Source organism: Mastacembelus armatus, chromosome 16 (genome assembly GCF_900324485.2).
Source record: "Mastacembelus armatus chromosome 16, fMasArm1.2, whole genome shotgun sequence".
Taxonomy (NCBI): Eukaryota; Metazoa; Chordata; class Actinopteri; order Synbranchiformes; family Mastacembelidae; genus Mastacembelus; species Mastacembelus armatus.
Window position 1 is genome coordinate 17,992,858 of NC_046648.1, and position 17,682 is coordinate 18,010,539.

General features: G+C 40.6%; 1 protein-coding gene across 2 annotated transcripts; it reads left to right on the forward strand.

Annotated features, from left to right (window-relative positions):
• Window positions 1-292: 292 nt before the first annotated feature.
• znf574 (zinc finger protein 574) lies at window positions 293-16,044 on the forward strand. 2 transcript variants are annotated; one of them, XM_026317143.1, is made up of 10 exons: window positions 293-376; window positions 2,343-2,500; window positions 6,575-7,787; window positions 7,867-8,081; window positions 8,371-8,550; window positions 8,742-8,836; window positions 10,268-10,362; window positions 11,712-11,860; window positions 12,264-12,551; window positions 13,699-16,044. In XM_026317143.1, exons 2-10 carry the CDS (start codon window positions 2,345-2,347, stop codon window positions 14,296-14,298), a joined length of 2,991 nt encoding a protein of 996 aa, XP_026172928.1. In that variant the 5' UTR covers window positions 293-376; window positions 2,343-2,344; the 3' UTR covers window positions 14,299-16,044. The 2 variants fall into 2 exon arrangements, with proteins under 2 accessions (XP_026172928.1, XP_026172929.1); XM_026317144.1 differs by lacking the exon at window positions 293-376 and adding an exon at window positions 476-586.
• Window positions 16,045-17,682: the final 1,638 nt, after the last annotated feature.

A 17,682-nucleotide genomic window follows, 5' to 3' on the forward strand; every position in this document is an offset into this window, starting at 1 on the left:
CCTTTAAATGAATGACATCTGAATAACGAAACAACGGCCATCTGAAAAATAATATTTATTTATCTGTGTAACCCTGTACAATTTGCTAAGAGTATTAAATATAAAGTACTCACTGCGCAGAAAGGAAGAGAAGAGTGTGTATAGACAGTAGTTTATTGGATTATTTTACAGCTGCAGAACATTGTAAGCATTTTACTGGACTGTGTCTGCTCCTACTACACTGGCGCGCTTTTGGACTACAAAACCCCTCGGTGTGTTGTGTAGTCGAACCCTATTGGTGAATGAAGTGACCGCCACAGCCAATTACATCGCGTCTTCTAGCATGCAGAAAAAACTGAAGTTGTCCGATTTCCTCGATCGGTAACGTCTGGCTGCGGTGAGTTATAATGAATTTATTGTACTTATTTTATATAAATGCAACTTTTTCGGTGACATATTTCACGCTATTTCTGTATGAATGGAGGATTTCAACGGGGGGAGACAGTTAATGTTAACTTTTAGTCTGTCGCCGCCATTATACCACCGAAGAAGCGTATCCCGCCTTCTTTCTTCGGTCTTTTCTTCTTCTTCTCCTTGGTACCACAAAGTAAGCTCCACTGGGCTGGGTGGTAAAAGGGGTTTAGGTGCTCGCCAATTCGCCTTCTACGTCCACTATCAAGCAACGATGCCGTGGTTGCTCCATTAGCCACTGCGCTAGCAAAACAAAGCTAGCTACCACGCCGCGTAGACATTAGCCATGTTGCTAGAAAGATGGCCATCGCTGTTTGTTAGTTGGAGATTAAACAGCTAACTAGCTAGTGGCTAACAGCTAGCTTCAACTAGCTCGCTGTTTGGTTCTCAGATCAGACGATTAGCAAGTCGTTTAAATGCGCTAATATGAGGCTCTGCTGTTGCCCAGTTAACTCATTAGCTATGAGTGATTGGTAATGTTATCTTTGGCCTCAGTGTTCACTGCTGACAGCGCCCTGCAGTTACTACTCAGCATTGTTGGCTAGCTTGAGGTCATCGTCCATATTGCACGTCGTGGAATAACATTGATGGCGTTTAGACAGTTGTTAGACCCAACTGACTCACGAATAACACGGTATTTTAGAAAGGGACGTTACTTGGGCCTTTACTGACACCTACTACACATTATTATTGACGTCTAGCTAGTTGCATAATCAGTTTGACGATGGGAAATGAAGTGGCAGCAACTTTGATCATTGGTTAATAGTAAAATAACCAAATATGGAGTGAGCTTCTGGGGGCCCTTATGCAGTTCACCTGTTAATCCAGCTTTGATGCAGACCACCTCACATTTCATCCCTTATTATGGGACAGACGTGTAGCAGTCCTTCCACAAACCCAATGTGTTGTATCTGGCCATCTGTCAGGATGGCACAATTTCTGCTGATAAGAAGAACACAAACATTCAGACCTTGCCAGACTATGACCCCAATACAGGGCAGTGGGGTATTTCATTTTGTTTTATTGGCTTAATATTCATATTAAGCAATAAATGGCTGTTTAAATTATAAGTCTACTAAATTCTAAGTAAGATTTTTTATTTCAGCATATCAACATATTGACAAAAAACAACTGAGCCCACTAAGGAGTGTTTTCTGTTTAGCAAATGCCTAATAAAGCTTTTACCTCTTTTTGTTGTACAACTCCATTGTTGTCACGCATCCCTGAGCCACACTGTTATTACTGTATGATCTTATCTCTTTATGATGACTGCTGCTGAAACTATTTAAATCATATTCATAACTGTGTGACATTGAAGGCTTTTGTAAGTTTCTGTTTTTGAGGTAAAGGTTTGTTAGTGCAGTATGAGATCTAATTGGTATCCAGCTAGTGAGAAGTATGGCACTGATTGTACTTTCATTATAGTTAGATTTAGCAGCAGCATGAACTCGACTGCACTTCTAGATGATCCAATTACAGCACATATCTAATTGATGCTGGAGCTAAATCTCGATTCATCCAATGACATGATAGGGAGAGAGAATCACTTGGCAGAGTCTGTACCTGCACAGCAACCTGCATGGTCAAAATAACAATTAGTCCAGGCTGAGTGCATGGTGAGTCATCTTGGCAACCCCAGAGTTAACCTCCTGGCACTTGAGTCCAAGCTGATAATATATGCAGGCACTTCATTTCATCAGGAGAGGGCAATGTTCACAACCTAACTTCGAATGTAATGCACTGTGTGTAGGCATCTGTATGAGTCTCACGTTGTGATATTATTTTCATATTCAGATCATGTTGAGTTTTGTGAACTGTTGTAGTGTTATCTAAATCAGTTTTGTATTGTTGCGTCTCTTATGAAATGTTTTTGATTTCTAATCCCTTTGCAGCCATGGAGAGTTCGTCAGTGTACATGTGCTTCCCCTGTTACCAGGAGTTCAATACTCTGGAAGAGGTCCTCAAGCACCAATTGACGTGCACTGCTGGTGATGAACAGCTGGACACATCTGGATCCAACCCTATCACTGTTCCTTTTTTACAGACTCAGGTAAATACTGGCAAAATCATCAATTTCTGGGCATTTTAAGACCAAGAACATAATCCATAGAACATGAATGTTATAACAATGGGGCCTGAAATGGCTCGCTGTGTGACTGCATAAAGGTCTTTAAATCATATCTAAAGAATGACAGTAAAGTAACTGCTACTCATCCCAGTAACCTTCATCAGAGCACTTGATATTGAGTTTGTAATGATTTCCTCTTTTTAATCCATCGTTGTGTATTAAGATCTGCTTTAGGGTTTGTCTTGTGTCATGTTTTTCATCACAGAATAGCCAGTAGTTCTTTGGTGTTACAAAGAGATTATTAGGGAAGGTAAATGAGCTTTTTTTGTGTGGTGTAATTCACTCTTGATATGGCTCGTTTTCAGTTTTCCTTAAGGTAAAAGTGTCACGTCTTAATTTCTTTATCAGGTAATATTCAGCATGTGGTCACAAGTTCAGTTACAAGGCAAATATTTTTAAATAGAATGTTTTTTTTTAAAAGATCTAGATCTTTACATTACATTGAATTTGTTAGACAGATTTCCCCATTTTCTGCCTGTGCTACACTACTACATTTACATATTTAAAACAAATATCCGTCACTAAGTTATCATCTAATCTTATCTAGTAACACATTTTTTCAGAAATTCAATTTTTACCATGAGAAATCAGCAGTGGTTGTGTAGTAAGGCCTGCAGAGTATACAACATATTTTTTACTTAAGAGCTACCTGGACCTGCTTTCCGTCTAGAGTAATGGCAAAGTAACACATTAGCACATTGTTTATCAGTGTAATGAGTCACTAGTGAGGCAAGCAAGTGTGACAGGCACAAGTGTGGCAGTGCTAAAAGAGGATTGATTATGGATTACAGAGTGCTGGATTTCTTAATCAGGCTTTATATTTCAAAATGTATGACATGTTTGATGTTTTAAATGTGCTCTGCTGTTGTGGGCCCTACATCAGTTTTGTCCGTTAACCTACATTATGACGTATAGGCTTTTGTAAAGATAATATTTTTTGGTTATATGATCTTTATTCCCCCCCCCCCATTTGTTATTAAAATGATAAATCACAGTAGTTTAAAATAAGAAGGATCAAGAGAAGAAGAGTCCAGATTGAGGCCCAAGATGTCATATTTTTGTGGTGTCGGGTGAGGCCAGCTGAATCACCAGAATGTTCCTCATGCTCCAGTAGTAATTGTTTGCAAGAGGATGAAAAAAATTTTTTTGTCTTTTGTGACAAGGCTATCCTCTTCCTTCTGTGGGTGAAGTCAACACACTGTGTCATTTTATCTTGTTTTCCCTCAGTGCACTAAATCTATCCTTGTGTATGTACATTTTATTGCATTTGTATTGTTGGGCTGAATTTGAGTCCTGTGGATTTTTTTCCTGTTTAGAATGTTGCATGATGCATTTCATCAAAATGCTGAGCTCTATTAATTCAGAGTCCTAGAAAGACATCATTTGAATTACAGAGTTTGAAAATTATATGATGGGGCGTATTTTAAGTTTGACATATTGAGCTGAGTCTTCGTGTGATTGTCACTCTTTTTTGCCTTTTTCCATGACAGTTTCAGAAGCCCCTCAGGGTTAAAAGCAGTCATTGGCCCCTGTTTAGCAGTTAGGCATAGCTGTCTGAGCTTGTGCCTAGACCTCCTTTATTTCAGTCTTCAGCACACGTCCATAAAGCACAGTGGCTCTCATGACAGACAGATTGCATCCTGAGTTGCCAGTGGGAAGAGAAGCGTGAGAAATGCATCAGTCAGTGCCACCCGTTCCCCTGATGGATCGCTCATTGTCCTTCTCATAGATGAATCAGCTGGAGAAACACTATAAATCCTGTGTACCTTTTGGCTTACTGGCCCTTACTTAACCTAACAACTGGTTAATTGCAAGGATCCCTAATTCATTAACTACAAATTACAATTCATGTGACACTGATTTAAAATATGGCTGAATATATAAAAAGGCCTATTTATGTTTGTGCGTGATCTGCAAACATATTTATCAACGTACTAAAAATATATACTTCACATAAATGGTGCCATTAGGAGCTCTACAATAATGTATGAGAAATTAGGCTGCCAACTGGAAGCCTAAACTCTTTTCGTTTTTTAGTTTTAACAGTTGTCTTGTAGTCTTGTTAGATCTACCTCTAGTTTTCTTTGCTTTTTTCAATCTCAGTACTCTGGTGTTACATTTCTTGGTGGTAATGGCAACAAACTATGTTCCTGCCAATTTTGTAGTTTCACACACCGAATTTAGAGAAAAACAAAAGGAAAAAAAGGCAGTAGTGGGCACAATTTTGAGATGGTTGTTTTTTGTTTTTTTGTTTAAAGTAGATTTTTTTTTTTTTTTTTTTGTATGCACATTGCAAGGAGAAATACCAAGCTGTGTTTATTCAGAAATAGATTTGTATCATTTCCAAGTTTAGTGTGGGTAGTTGCTAAATGGGTAGTGAAGATAAAGCCCGCTGAACAGTGGTTGGTCCCTGTCGCCAGGCCAGAATCATCTAGCTGTGTTGTCTGACTTAAACTATGCACTGCAGCTGTTGAGTAATTCATAATGGAACAAAACAATCCAGACCCTTTACACTTTTCCTGCAGGTCAAACAGACTTATTTATTGTTTTATCTTGTTTTGAAATACAGTTTGCCTGTTTAAAATGGCCCACTCTCAGTCTGATAAAATAGGATCTTGTTTATATACTATATGCTACAACTGGTACAGTTTTAATGAAAGTCTCATTTAAAAAAATCAGGATGGCTCAGGGTTATAATTGAAAGGTGGTCCTAAACATGAAAGACACCAATTTGTAAATTGTGTTAGACTAAACATAAACATTACTTTTTGACTTTTGTAGGTTAAGAAAGATGATATCACAGTCAGGAACATGGTCACTTAAAAAGTCAAATGAATCAAAATATTTCAGTCCTTTTACGCTTGTTTTCTTTTGTGATGTTCATTTGGAATTGTGAAGGAGAAAGTAATTGGTTACAGGTTTAAAAAAAAAATCATTCATCTGATAAATATGTGAAAAATGGGAGCATAGCCTCGATTGTAAAACTGTCCAAGGTTTTTCATGCACAGTGTGAAAAGCCTCATTCACAACAATGAAGACCTGTCCACTTACCTGAAGAATCAAAAGTTAATGCTGTTGCTGCATATCAAGGTCCAAACCTTTAAATACTACCGTTTGCGTGTAAAACCTGTTGAGCTTAATTTTCTGCTCCATTACAGACCTGAGTGATGTGGACATCAAGCACTTAGACACAGCATAGTTTAGAGATGGCAAACCTATATTCTCTTCCACACTAATAAAAATCCATATGCCCTTTATTGACTAGAGGTTTAGCACATACTATATAATAATCCATTTAGTTTTAAAATGCAACAAAAAGGGACAAATCTTAAAGATATGAATAAGTAGAAAATACAACAATTAAAACCAGATGCAAAACAACTACAATGGGGCATAAAAACAACCAGGGGTCCATTCTCTCCTAATCCATCTATGTTTAAACCTCATATTATTATGTGATCTGTATCTATGAGAAATGCACATTACTGCAAAGTTTAGGTACAGTCAGAATGCTATTGAATCAGCCAGATCACATTTGGAGGTGGTCTTCAGTACTCACTTAAGACTACTACCACAAAACCCCATGAATTGTTACTGTGTGTAAGACACGCTAAACTGTCATGATTTAGGAGGTTTCAGAAGTCTTTAACCTTGACCTTGAAGTTCTGTTTCTATCATCCATATATGGATGGGGGGAATTGGGTAGTTATTGTCGAGGCTGAGGCCTTATCTTGGCTGTCTGGTGGTCTCAGGGGAACCTTGGCTCTAAACACATGCTTCTCTAATTGACCTCAGTACCACAACACTGAATTCTCATTCCTCTGCCAAACAGAATAATATTAAAGAAAAACATTTCAGGTTGAATGGACTCAGGATGATTATTTAGTCAGTATTATAGTTAGTATTACAAGTCATTTCATTTGTACACAAAGAACAAGTGACACATTGAAAATAATCTCTAATTTTTGTCTTTTTTCCCCTCTCTTGTCACTGCAGCAACAAACCATAAATATATCAAGGGCAATTGCAGTCCCACAATTTCAAATCCAGGCAGGGCATACCTCTGTGCAGCCTGCTAAGAATGTGCTCAAGCAGGCTACAGTCAGTGCAAAGCTGCCATCAGACCAGCCCAGAATCCTCTACCAGTGTGGAGACTGTGATGAACTTTTCAAGAGTCTAGACCTTTGGCAGCAGCACCGTAAAGAAGAGTCATGTCAGCAGTCTGCCTCTGGGAGCAAGTCAAATTCTGATTCACAACCTGAGGCCGAGACCCCTGCAGCTCAGTGCTCTGCTTCAACTTCAGATCTTGATGATCCTTCTCTCTCAAAGAGTGAAACTAGCACGGAACCTATACCAGAACCACCAGAGAATGTTGCTACAGAGACAGAGAATCCGGTGGTTGCAGAGACTGAGAATAAAGTGGTTGCAGAGAAAGAGGAGGAGGGGGATGCAGAGAGCCCTTCAGCTCTTCAATCTGAACCTGTTTCTGAGGTGGCTGCTGTGTCATCTAATCCAGAGTTATCACCCAAGAAAAGAGGGGCAAACAAAAAGCCTAAACCTGAAGCAGTGCTCTTGTGTGTTGACTGTGGCTCATGCTTCTGTCTGGTGTCTGAACTAGTGGCCCACCGCAAGACCCAACATGGCTTTGAGGAAGCTCTACACCGCTGCTCTGTGTGTGGGGAAAGCTTTCTAAACACCACCCTTTTTCTTTATCACCGCAAGCAACACCGACAGAAAGGTGAGGAAAAGGTGGCCGTGGTTCCTGAATCAACATTAGAGGAAGTTTGTGGATCTGATGAGCAAGATGCCACTCCCTCCACCACCAGCATGGGCTCCACTTTCACACAGCCTAAGATGTTTCTGTGCACCCACTGTGGGCAGAGCTTCAGTGATGATAGTGGACTAGTTGACCATCGTATACAGAAACATGGCCTGAAGGAGCCACTACACAGTTGCTCCTATTGTGGTGAAAGCTTTATGAACACCACCCAGTACCTGTACCATCTCCGCGAGCACCGCCTCACATCAGGGACAGAGGTGGCAGATGGAGTTGAAGTTAGTGAAACAGCCTTCTCTGAACCTCAGGAAACCGCACAGAGCTCAAAGCGGCTGCTCTCCTCACTTGCTTCAGCTGGTGAGTCGGGGTCACCTCTTCCTAAGAAAAGTAGGCCCTCTTTCAGGATCCTGAGTGGAAATAATGCGCTCAAAGGTAAGTGGAGATTATGCCCATTTAAGGAATTAGTTGCGGCATGTTTTGGTGTCCTAATAAACATTTTGCTTGTTGTCAGGAAACAAGGGTTCAAGTACCAAAGAGCAATCAGAGGGTAGTACCGCAGCATACTCAGACAACAACAACCCCCCTCCACCTGCCAAGCTGCTGCAGGATTGGGCCCGCACACCATTACCCCATGTTTGCCCCTACTGTGGCAAAACCTTCACACGACGTGTCTTCCTTCGCACCCATGTATACAGCCACACTGGAGAAAAGCTCTTCACGTGCAAGGTGTCATTTAACATTTGTCATTTCTTATGTCTGACAGATCATTTGCTTTGATGTAAATGCCATGTGTGTTATGCAGCTGGCACTGATCGGATGATGAAATGCTTCGAAGTTGAGGCAAACTTAATTTTATCCTTCATCCTCATTATATTTGACAGATTCCCTGGTTTCTTGCAACAGAAAAATTGCTTTGAAAATTATAGTTTGATCAAATTTAATCATGTACAGCCTAAACCTTAAATCTGTTGTAAATGTATCTGTGGCACTAATCCTTATTATTTCTGTTGTGAAGGTGTGTGCAAAGTCCTTCACTAACTCCCAGAGCCTGTTGCGCCACAGCATGAGCCACACAGGCACCAAACCCTTCAGCTGCGATGTTTGTGGCAAAAACTTCTCCCAGGCAGCCACCCTGAAGAGACACCAACTCATTCACACATCAATGCAGCCTCGGCGCAAGAGGGGACGAAAACCCGTATGCTTTCTACCTTTTTCTCTTTGCTAAAATATATTAAAATCAAATGCAAATTAGAGGTCTACAGGATTTCAGCACAAATTCTGTCAGGTGTCATACTTTGGAAATGATGAACAGCTGAAAAAATTCTTTTTTTTTTTTTGGACAACTTGGGGATCCTTTTCTCTTGACCTTGACTGCTGTGTGTGCAGGTGTGTTCTTTGGACAATGAGGGTGCTGCTCATCTCTTCGCTTGTCCCCACTGCCCCTCACGGTTCAACACGGAGGAACAACTTAACCATCACAAGTAATATCACTTTGTCATCAGGTTTTTAGCATCTTTTACTTACAGAAGTGTAGGTGGAATTAACTAGTAGAATTGCCAATATTCAGTCGTTTCAACCCTTGTTGACTGTAAATACATTATTGTTACTGTTTCAAACAGAACACAGGGCAGGATATAGATAAACTTCCTTTCGCTCACCAGAAGGTGTAGTAGTAGCTGAGCCGTGTCCAGCTACTGAGAAAGAACTTTAAGCTGTGTAGCAAACAGACTGACTGAGATGTCCTTAAGCCTCAGCCACTTTGACAGACAGAGGCCCAGTAAATTAAGATGGCAACGATAACAACCCTGGATGGAAGAAGAGCCTGGTCCTGTCTTACCTGGCTGAGCAAGGGAATATAGTGTGTGGGAATGTGTGTGTTTTTTAGCACTGACTGCACCTTTACAGCAGCACAATGATCTTAATGTGAATGAAGACCTCAAGTTTAGATTGTTTTAATTCCGAGGTCAAGAATGAATTTTGAACTTAATAGAAATATTCGGACATAGAGGAAAATTATTGGCTATTCATCTAGCCAGTGTATCAATACATGTCGTACTAATGCTGCATGTACAACATCACCCCCACTCATTAAAGAACATCTGGCTGGGAGGAGAGGTGACCCTGACTGGAAATGTAATTTTCCCAGCTGGCTCAGGGTCAGCTGTCCCTGAAATATTGATTTCTCTTGTCTATTTAACAGAGAACAGAAACAGCCGGGCCTGTTATGCGGCCTTGGGAGGTCACCTCTAGCATCGTGCTTTACCTTAAGCAACTTGTGGATTTGACTAGTTTTGAACTAATATTAGCTATAGCCTCATCTGTATTCTGATTATGAAAAGCTGCCAAAAGAACCAGTGTTTTTCTTTTTCCTGTTCTGTGGAAGCAGGTCTGATGCAGCATTAGGTGAACACATCCTAACACTTCTCTCCTCCCCTAAGGCTGTATCCCATGTAACGTTATGCAGTGGATAAATGTAGTCTTTCTTGTCCTAACTCTGACTCCTCCCAATTTAAGGCTATTCATTTATCTCCAGTTAGACACTCAGCTATTTAACCTGAAGCACAGCTGAGAGTGCATTTGCTGGTAATCCTCCTACAAGTCACATATAGGATGCCAGCTTAAAACCAAAACACGACTTTTCCACCTATCTGTGACGGTTTGTCTTTAACCGAGACATTTAGGTCTTTATATTTGGGGTTTAGCTGTAAATATTTAATTTAATGTAAATTGATTTTTGCCTTTTTTCCACCTGGACAGGTTTTTTATTTTTTTATTTTTATATATATATATATATATGTGTGAGTTAGAAGTTTTACATGTATTGTTAATAGGATAGATAATTATAAAATGAAATAATCTTACCTTGTTGTTTTTGTGTACCTGTCTAAACTTGGTTTTGTGTGTATCAACAGACTGCTCCACACCAGCCACCCTTTCCCTTGCTCCGAATGTGGAGAGGCCTTCAAACGCAGGAAGGACCTGGACCTGCATTCCCTAACTCATCAAGGTAAAGGGTTCAGGGCTGCCAGATATATATGACATACATAAAATATATATGACAACCTCAAGATAGATGATTGTGCTGCATGTGTGCCTCATTGAAATGGAAGATATGATGTTTTTATCAGTAGAGCATGCACTGAATTAGTATTGATTAGAGCAAAGTCGGCAACAACTGCCCCTATCAGTTTTCCTAGGTACTCTATCCTGTTTATTTACAAACATACATCCATGTTATATGTGTATTGTTCCTCTGAGGCATTAGGTCAATGACTTAACATTGATTTGCATCCCATGTGGAGTGGAGGAAGAAGGCGGAGGTAAATGAATTGGGTCAACATGTTGACACTTCATCTTAATCAGGAGTGTTGGCATAACAACCTTATTAGTTAAGCTTGATGAGTCAGCATGCATCGGGGGTCAGAGGTGCGTGGCTCCTCTGAGAGAGATGATTGGAGAGATTGATCTATTGATTAGTCCAGGGCCATGGGCTGAGATTGTCCTTATTAAAAGTTTAATTAGGGGGTCCCATTGGGGAGCAGGGTGGATCGTCCCCACTGGGATAGACAGTACAGATGGTTAGCAGATTGCAAGATGTTGGTGTGATGACCTATGGACATACCATTAGAATCAGGGATTTCCCAGGCAAGTTTTTAAAGAACAACTCAATGAGAGGATGTTTTTCTTTGCCAAAACACCACCAGGACACCAGCTGATTAGGGCTAGAAAGATTAGTTGATGAATTGATTAGCAAACTGACAGAAAAGTAATTCTGCAATTTTTAACAATTTTGACAGTTGATTAACCACCTAAAGTCCATTTTCAAACAATCAATGACTTTCCATTGATTTGATTCAAAATTGTTTTCTCTTGATGGACTAATCAATTCATTGACCAACAGGCCTGTTTCACAGCAGAGAGTTGTCGTATTAGGTAAAGCACAAGTATTAATAATTATAAAAGTTTGTGACTTTGACTTTTTTTATACTGAGTTGTCAAAAATAAATAAAATCAAAAAATATCCTGTGAAACAGCTGATTACAACACAGGTTCATATTTTACTTCTTATGACATAGAGTTTTTAGTTGAATTCATCCTATGTGTTATATTATGAGCTACCAATGAGCATAGTCACGATCGTTTGTTGACACACAAAAACTGGCTGCCTCTGAATGTTTTGGCACTGTTGCCCATCAGCAGCCATTTCTGCATGTACCACCTGTCACTGACTGTTGCCTAATCTCTAGCAATCAACATGCTCAAATCACCAGACATTAACATGGCACAGTAGAGCTGCTTGGACTCTGAGGACACAGTTTGACAACCTGTCTAAAACCTACCACTATTCCACTGCAGACAAGGAGCCAGCGATGTGCCCTCACTGTTCATCACAGTTCGTGAACCAGTCTGTGCTGGAAATCCACCTGCAGCGCTGTCCTACCACAGAGGAAGAGAGGAATGCTGGCCGTGGACGGGGCCAAGGCCGGGGACGATGCACCGGGCAGGTTAGCAGCATAGAAAGAATAGTGATTGCTAAAAGTTAAATTATGTATGTTTATAACAGCAATGAAGAAAGTGCATGAAATTTTACAGGACTCAACTTACTTCCACCATTTAAAAAATGATTTTCAGCATTTTGCCTTCATTCGAGACCTGGCATTTGAGACCAAGAGGATATGTGGCTGTTGTGGCAAAAATACTGAGGTGGCCATAGAGATAAGGAGTGATCTCTAACAAAGGTCTCCAGTCATAATTGAAGGGAGACCTTGTGGTTACATCACAATTGACCATGAAGACACTGACCTTATCTTTTCATTAATTGCCTCCCTCTGTTCTCTCTGTGCGTCTGTACTTTCCAGTTTGTCCCCCTCCCATCCATTTTTACTCATGTCTGTATTTTTCCCTCAGATTGAGTGTGACCTATGTGGCCACCGTTGCATGACCCAAGAGGGCCTCGACCTTCATCGGTTGTCCCACACGGGCCAGACACCTCTCAAATGCCCAGTGAGGCCTTGCCGCCGCCGATTTACCTCCAACAGTGCCCTGGAGGAGCATGTGCTGGCTCATTTCCAAGGAACGCTTAGCAAGTCCAAAAGCCGACCTCGTTTCCGCTGTCAGATTTGCCAGAAGGAATTTGCCTACAATTCCACCTTCAGTGTCCACATGAGGACACATACTGATGAGAGACCCTTCGAGGTAAGGAGGAAGGGTGGTGTATGTTTTTTGCATAAAGAAGTAATTTCTCTCATCCTTCCCAATCATATTTTGTCCTTTTTATATAAGTCTTTCACACGCTTTAACACTTGTATTTCAAATCGAAATCCAGCATTGCCTCATCCCCATGGTCACACCCTTTCATAGCAGCGGCCATCTCTCCGGTTCCGGACCACGGCCATTTGTGCAGTGTGTCCCCTGCGGGTGTTTCCTCCCTCCCAGTGTACCTGTGATTAATGGGAGAGCTGACTTAGGGCCTGTCAGCTCCCCCCTGTGCCTGTTACTATTCTGGGACTTTCTGCCTCTCTCTGTGCTGCTCTGGTGATGAGGCAGGACATCAACTATAGACCCACTCAAGCCCATCACAGCACATCAGACTGTAGAAATTGATTTAATGTTTGTGGGCTTCGCATTGAGCCATATCTCTCAGGCATTCTGAATACTGAGGTTCAAGGGGCATTGGTCCTTAAGCACAGGGGCAGTTAAGGGGGTTGAATTGTAATTTAAATAAAACATACTGTGCCTTCCTGAAGGGAACACCTACATTTGTTGAATAGAGAGCAATGCCAACAGATATTGAAATCTGTCCTTCATGGTGTAAATGCTCACACCTTCTCTTACATACTTGTAAAGCAGAAGAGTACTCGATTAATGGTTTTAGTTTATTGCCAGAATATTATAATAATTAGTCTTATATTCTCTGGATTTAGCTTTCTTTGTCAAAACAAAAAAAAAAAAAACACTTGTTCAAAATCTAGGACATTGCAATGGACATTTTAAATTATTAGTTTATAGACCAAACAATTAATTTATTAATTGTGTGAAAATTATCTGCAGATTTGACACTGAATTGTTGCAAGGTAGTGCATCATTTTCATCATTTTGTTTGTCGTTCACTTCTGTCTTCCCCCGATACCCAGTTCTCTGCTCCTCTGTCCCAGACAGAAGTGCTGCCTCTGCAGGAATACTATAAAGAGGTCTTGAAAAATATTAATTGCGGTTGAGTTTGTGCGCTGGTACTGTTGTGAACATAACATAACTATATTTTCTTCCCACCTTCTCACTTTTTAAAATATTTTTTATACTTTCCCTTTTTCCATGGCCCCATTGTCCACCATCCCCTCACCAGTGCGCTAAATGCGGCAAACGCTTCCGCCAGCTGCCCCATCTGCAGGACCACGAGCGCATCCACACGGGCCTGCGGCCTTTCTGCTGCTGGATTTGTGGCAAGAGTTTCAGCGTGGCCGCCCGTCTCACAGAGCACGCCCGCACCCATAGTGGTGAGAAGCCCTACCCCTGTCCCCACTGCCCTGCTGCTTTCCGATCTCGCTCCAACCTGGATAAACACATCCGGCTGCACGGAGACTTGCCTCTGGAAACAGCCGAGCAGATAGTGCAGGTTGCCGAAGCCGTCCATGTCCAGAAGGTGCTGGAGGGGGCCAAAGTGTTGTCCTCTCTGGCCGCCACAGGGGAGGTTGATTCTGGCTCAGTGCAGACAATTTATGTCCTGCAGGGAACTGAAGAAGGTACTGAGACGGTCATGATTCCTTCTGATCAGCTCAGTGGCATCGAGGGTACATCACAGGTTGTCATCCTGCCCTCCACTGTTCTGGGAACTCAGGCCATTACTGTTCCCACTATCACTGTAGATGGAAAGGAAATCGCCATGGTGGAGACCTGTCAGTCACCACAGCATGCCATTGAGTTCATTGTAGAGGAGACTGTATGAGAAGCTATATTGTGGCCAGGACAGCATGGTTTAAAAACCCTGAAAGGTTAGGTGAAAATGCAGTCTGTTAATGGAGCCAAAAGTTTGGTCATTGAAGGACGTTTGCAGTTATTACCTTTATATGTATATAGTTTGATAGGTTTCTATGCCAGTTTAAATAAAGTCCCATCCTGTGAAGTAATAGAATTTTTTTTTCTTGTGCAGAAAATAAGTTTAATAACACTGTTGAAACATAAAACTAATAAAGTTAAGGTTAATACACAGACAGAATGCTCAGGAGAGCAGGATGTTCCTTAAATTAGTCTTTCAAACACATCGGAAAAAGGTTGTAAAATTGGCCCACGATTGTGTAACTCTGTGTATTTACAGCCCCTATTTATTAGGGGAAGACTGGTGGTGGCCCATGAAATGTCTTCTGCTTTCTTTATAATAAAGCGCTTCAGCTTTCACATCTGTGAGCATCCATCATTTTATAAGGTGAATGACACGAGGGCATTTCCCCCATCTCATCAGATGAGCTGAACTTTATAGGTCCTGCTGTAAATTGCCACATCTGCCATTTGACAAACAATATGAGGTTTTGAGCTGAGAAATATATTGACCCAACTGAGCACCAGTCAACGTACAGCTTTTTAAATGCTTTGTCCTGCCGTGTCACTTACATGATAATGTTAGTGGAAGGCAGAAAGAAAAACTGTGTATGGATCAACCCTAATGTTCTAATCATTTGTGGGATGTTAGGTTATTGATGGGTTACGTGCTGTAATTAAGCACAATAACAGAAATACAGTGAGATTAATGTTGATTTAGCTGAAGTGCAGCACTATGCAATGGCAAGTATTGTAATGAAATTATCCAGCACTTGCAGTATAGTTACCAAAAATAATGATCCTATTTGTGTCTGAATGGGAAGAGGCATGATATAAGTTTTGCCAGCTCTGCAGTTGCCCATTATAGGCCTCTAAAGTGCAGTTTATGGCTGACTCCCACCCAGTGATTGCTGACAGGGGGGTTTGGAACCACACACATGCAGAGGCACTCAGTCTTAGTTTGTTTTCATGTCATGGAGGGAGAAATGCTGATGATTGTGCAGGGAACTGAAATGAGGAAATGGCAGCATTTCTGCAGAGTGAGAAGCATATCAGGAAATAGAGGGCTCCTGAGGAGCAAAACCAAGTCAGTGCCAAGAATTTAAGCTGCTCTTCATTGCTTTTCAGAGAGAGTCAACAGGCAACCAGTCGATAAATACGTGTTTTTTTTTTTTTTTCCCTCTTCCCAGCAAATCTTGAGAGCTGATATTTTGGTGGAGTGTAATTTATCATACCTAGCCTAACAGTGAAACCAAAAACACACAACACAACGACATGTAATGAAATCATTTATGCTGACGACGAAATCATGGGATCTGTATGCTCTAGGGAGACAGTTGGACTTCAGTTTGCTGTAAACAAGAGAGTAGAGAGTATTTTTGGCTGTATTCATTCCTTATCTCAGGCTTAGCCTTGTGGTTTTGTTTTTTGCTTCTGTATTAGTAACAAGTGTATTGTTTAATTCCTGGCTTTAAGCCTGATTTTTACATTATGTGATGCCAAGATGTTAGCAAACAGATCTGATCTGATCTTTCATTTTATTTTTCTGTTTTGCACCTCATTGATGAAAACACACACACAAATTGATGTACAGTTTACTATGTATAAGCCTGCATGTACATAGCTGAGATGAATATAAAACCACTGTATACGCTTACATGTGTGATGTTTTTACAAGTATTTGTTTAAATTTACAGACTGTGAAAAGACTTGTTGTTTAATATAACAGAAAAAAGGACAATTACGATACCTGGGGCCTAACATAACCATCGGATTTAGGAATGTCCTTGTTACACGTGATAAAATGAGAAACAAGCACATGAAGTAGCTACCCTGGGCATCCCTTTGATTCTCACCTCTTTTTAAACACTAAAAATACCCCAGTGACCCTCAGGAGGAAATGTGCATATTCAGCTCTTGCAGCAGTAAACAGCTGACATCACAGTGTCCCCTGCAGGTGGAGGACACTAGGAGCTCCATTTTTGACTTACACCTCCAGGTAGGAACAGTTGTAGAAATGTAGGATATCCAGATTTAAATCTCTGACAACTTGCTTTGCATTTTATTGTGTTTAAAGAATGATAAATGTGGCAGAGTATTTTTTTAACCTCTCTTACATTTAGCAGTTTTATGTGCATAGCCATTATTTTAACTTTTCAAACTATCCATTACTTTTTCTTCTTCTCACTCTTGTTTTTCATTGCCTTTAATAATTTCAGATGTTAAAGCCCTGCATTACTTTTAGCTAACAATTTCCGATATTTATCCTTCTTCTTCCCTTTACTCCTAGGTATTTCAAGAATTTGTATATCTTTTAACTGCTTCACTTTTATCCATTCATCCATCCATCCATCCATCCATCCATCCATTTTCTCTACCCGCTTATTCCTAACCAGGGTCCCAGGGATCTGCTGGAGCCTATCCCAGCTCTCTTTGGGTGGAAGGCAGGGGTACACCCTGGACAGGTCACCAGTCCATCACAGGGCCACATAGAGACACATACCTCACACACTCACACTCACTCCTATGGGCAATTTAGAGTCACCAATCAACCTGAGATACATGTTTTTGGACTGTGGGAGGAAACAGGAGTACCTGGAGAAAACCCACACAAGCACAGGGAGAACATGCTAACTCCACACAGAAAGGCCGGGTTGCGAACCCAGGACTTTTTTGTTTGTAAGTAATTATTTCAAGCATTTATTTGCTACTTTTAGATATCCTTTTAAATCATTTAAGCTTCCTTTTCACACTACTTTATCTAACAATTTCAACTATGTACCCAATAATTTTAGATTTACTTCAACCAGTCATTTCATCCATTTATTAAATTGTTTACGTTATTTTTCTATTTTGGTCATTTCAGATAGCACTTTTAGAAAGTTCAATCATTTATGTTTAGCAACCACTGGTTGGTCACACTGCCCCATACTGGTTGTGAAGTACCCCCTGCAGCACAATATCCCCCAGTTGGGGCATAGTGGTGTAAACGCTTGTCCTAAATAATATAATAATAACAAAGAAATTCACATTATTAAATGTTAGGAATAGATGCTGCTGTATAATCAGCACTTTGGTCTTCCTGTTAAACAAAATCTTTTTCTGCTATATGGGCTTTTAGTACATGGCCTACAGTAAAGCTATAATGATCTGTCTGAATGATATACTAAAACTAAGCTACAATATCCTGGTGGTACTTTATAATATATCTGTGGAAATAAAGCAATATTGTCCTACATTAAATTTCTATACAGTCATTGTAAACCCACTAACCACCAAGTCCCCAGAGAAGTAT

Coding starts and splice junctions, on each gene's coding strand:
- znf574 (XM_026317143.1), top strand. CDS start 2,345: ATGGAGAGTTCGTCAGTGTACATGTGCTTCCCCTGTTACCAGGAGTTC. Junction 2,501..6,574: donor TTCCTTTTTTACAGACTCAG/GTAAATACTGGC, acceptor TTGTCACTGCAG/CAACAAACCATAAATATATC. Junction 7,788..7,866: donor TGGAAATAATGCGCTCAAAG/GTAAGTGGAGAT, acceptor GCTTGTTGTCAG/GAAACAAGGGTTCAAGTACC.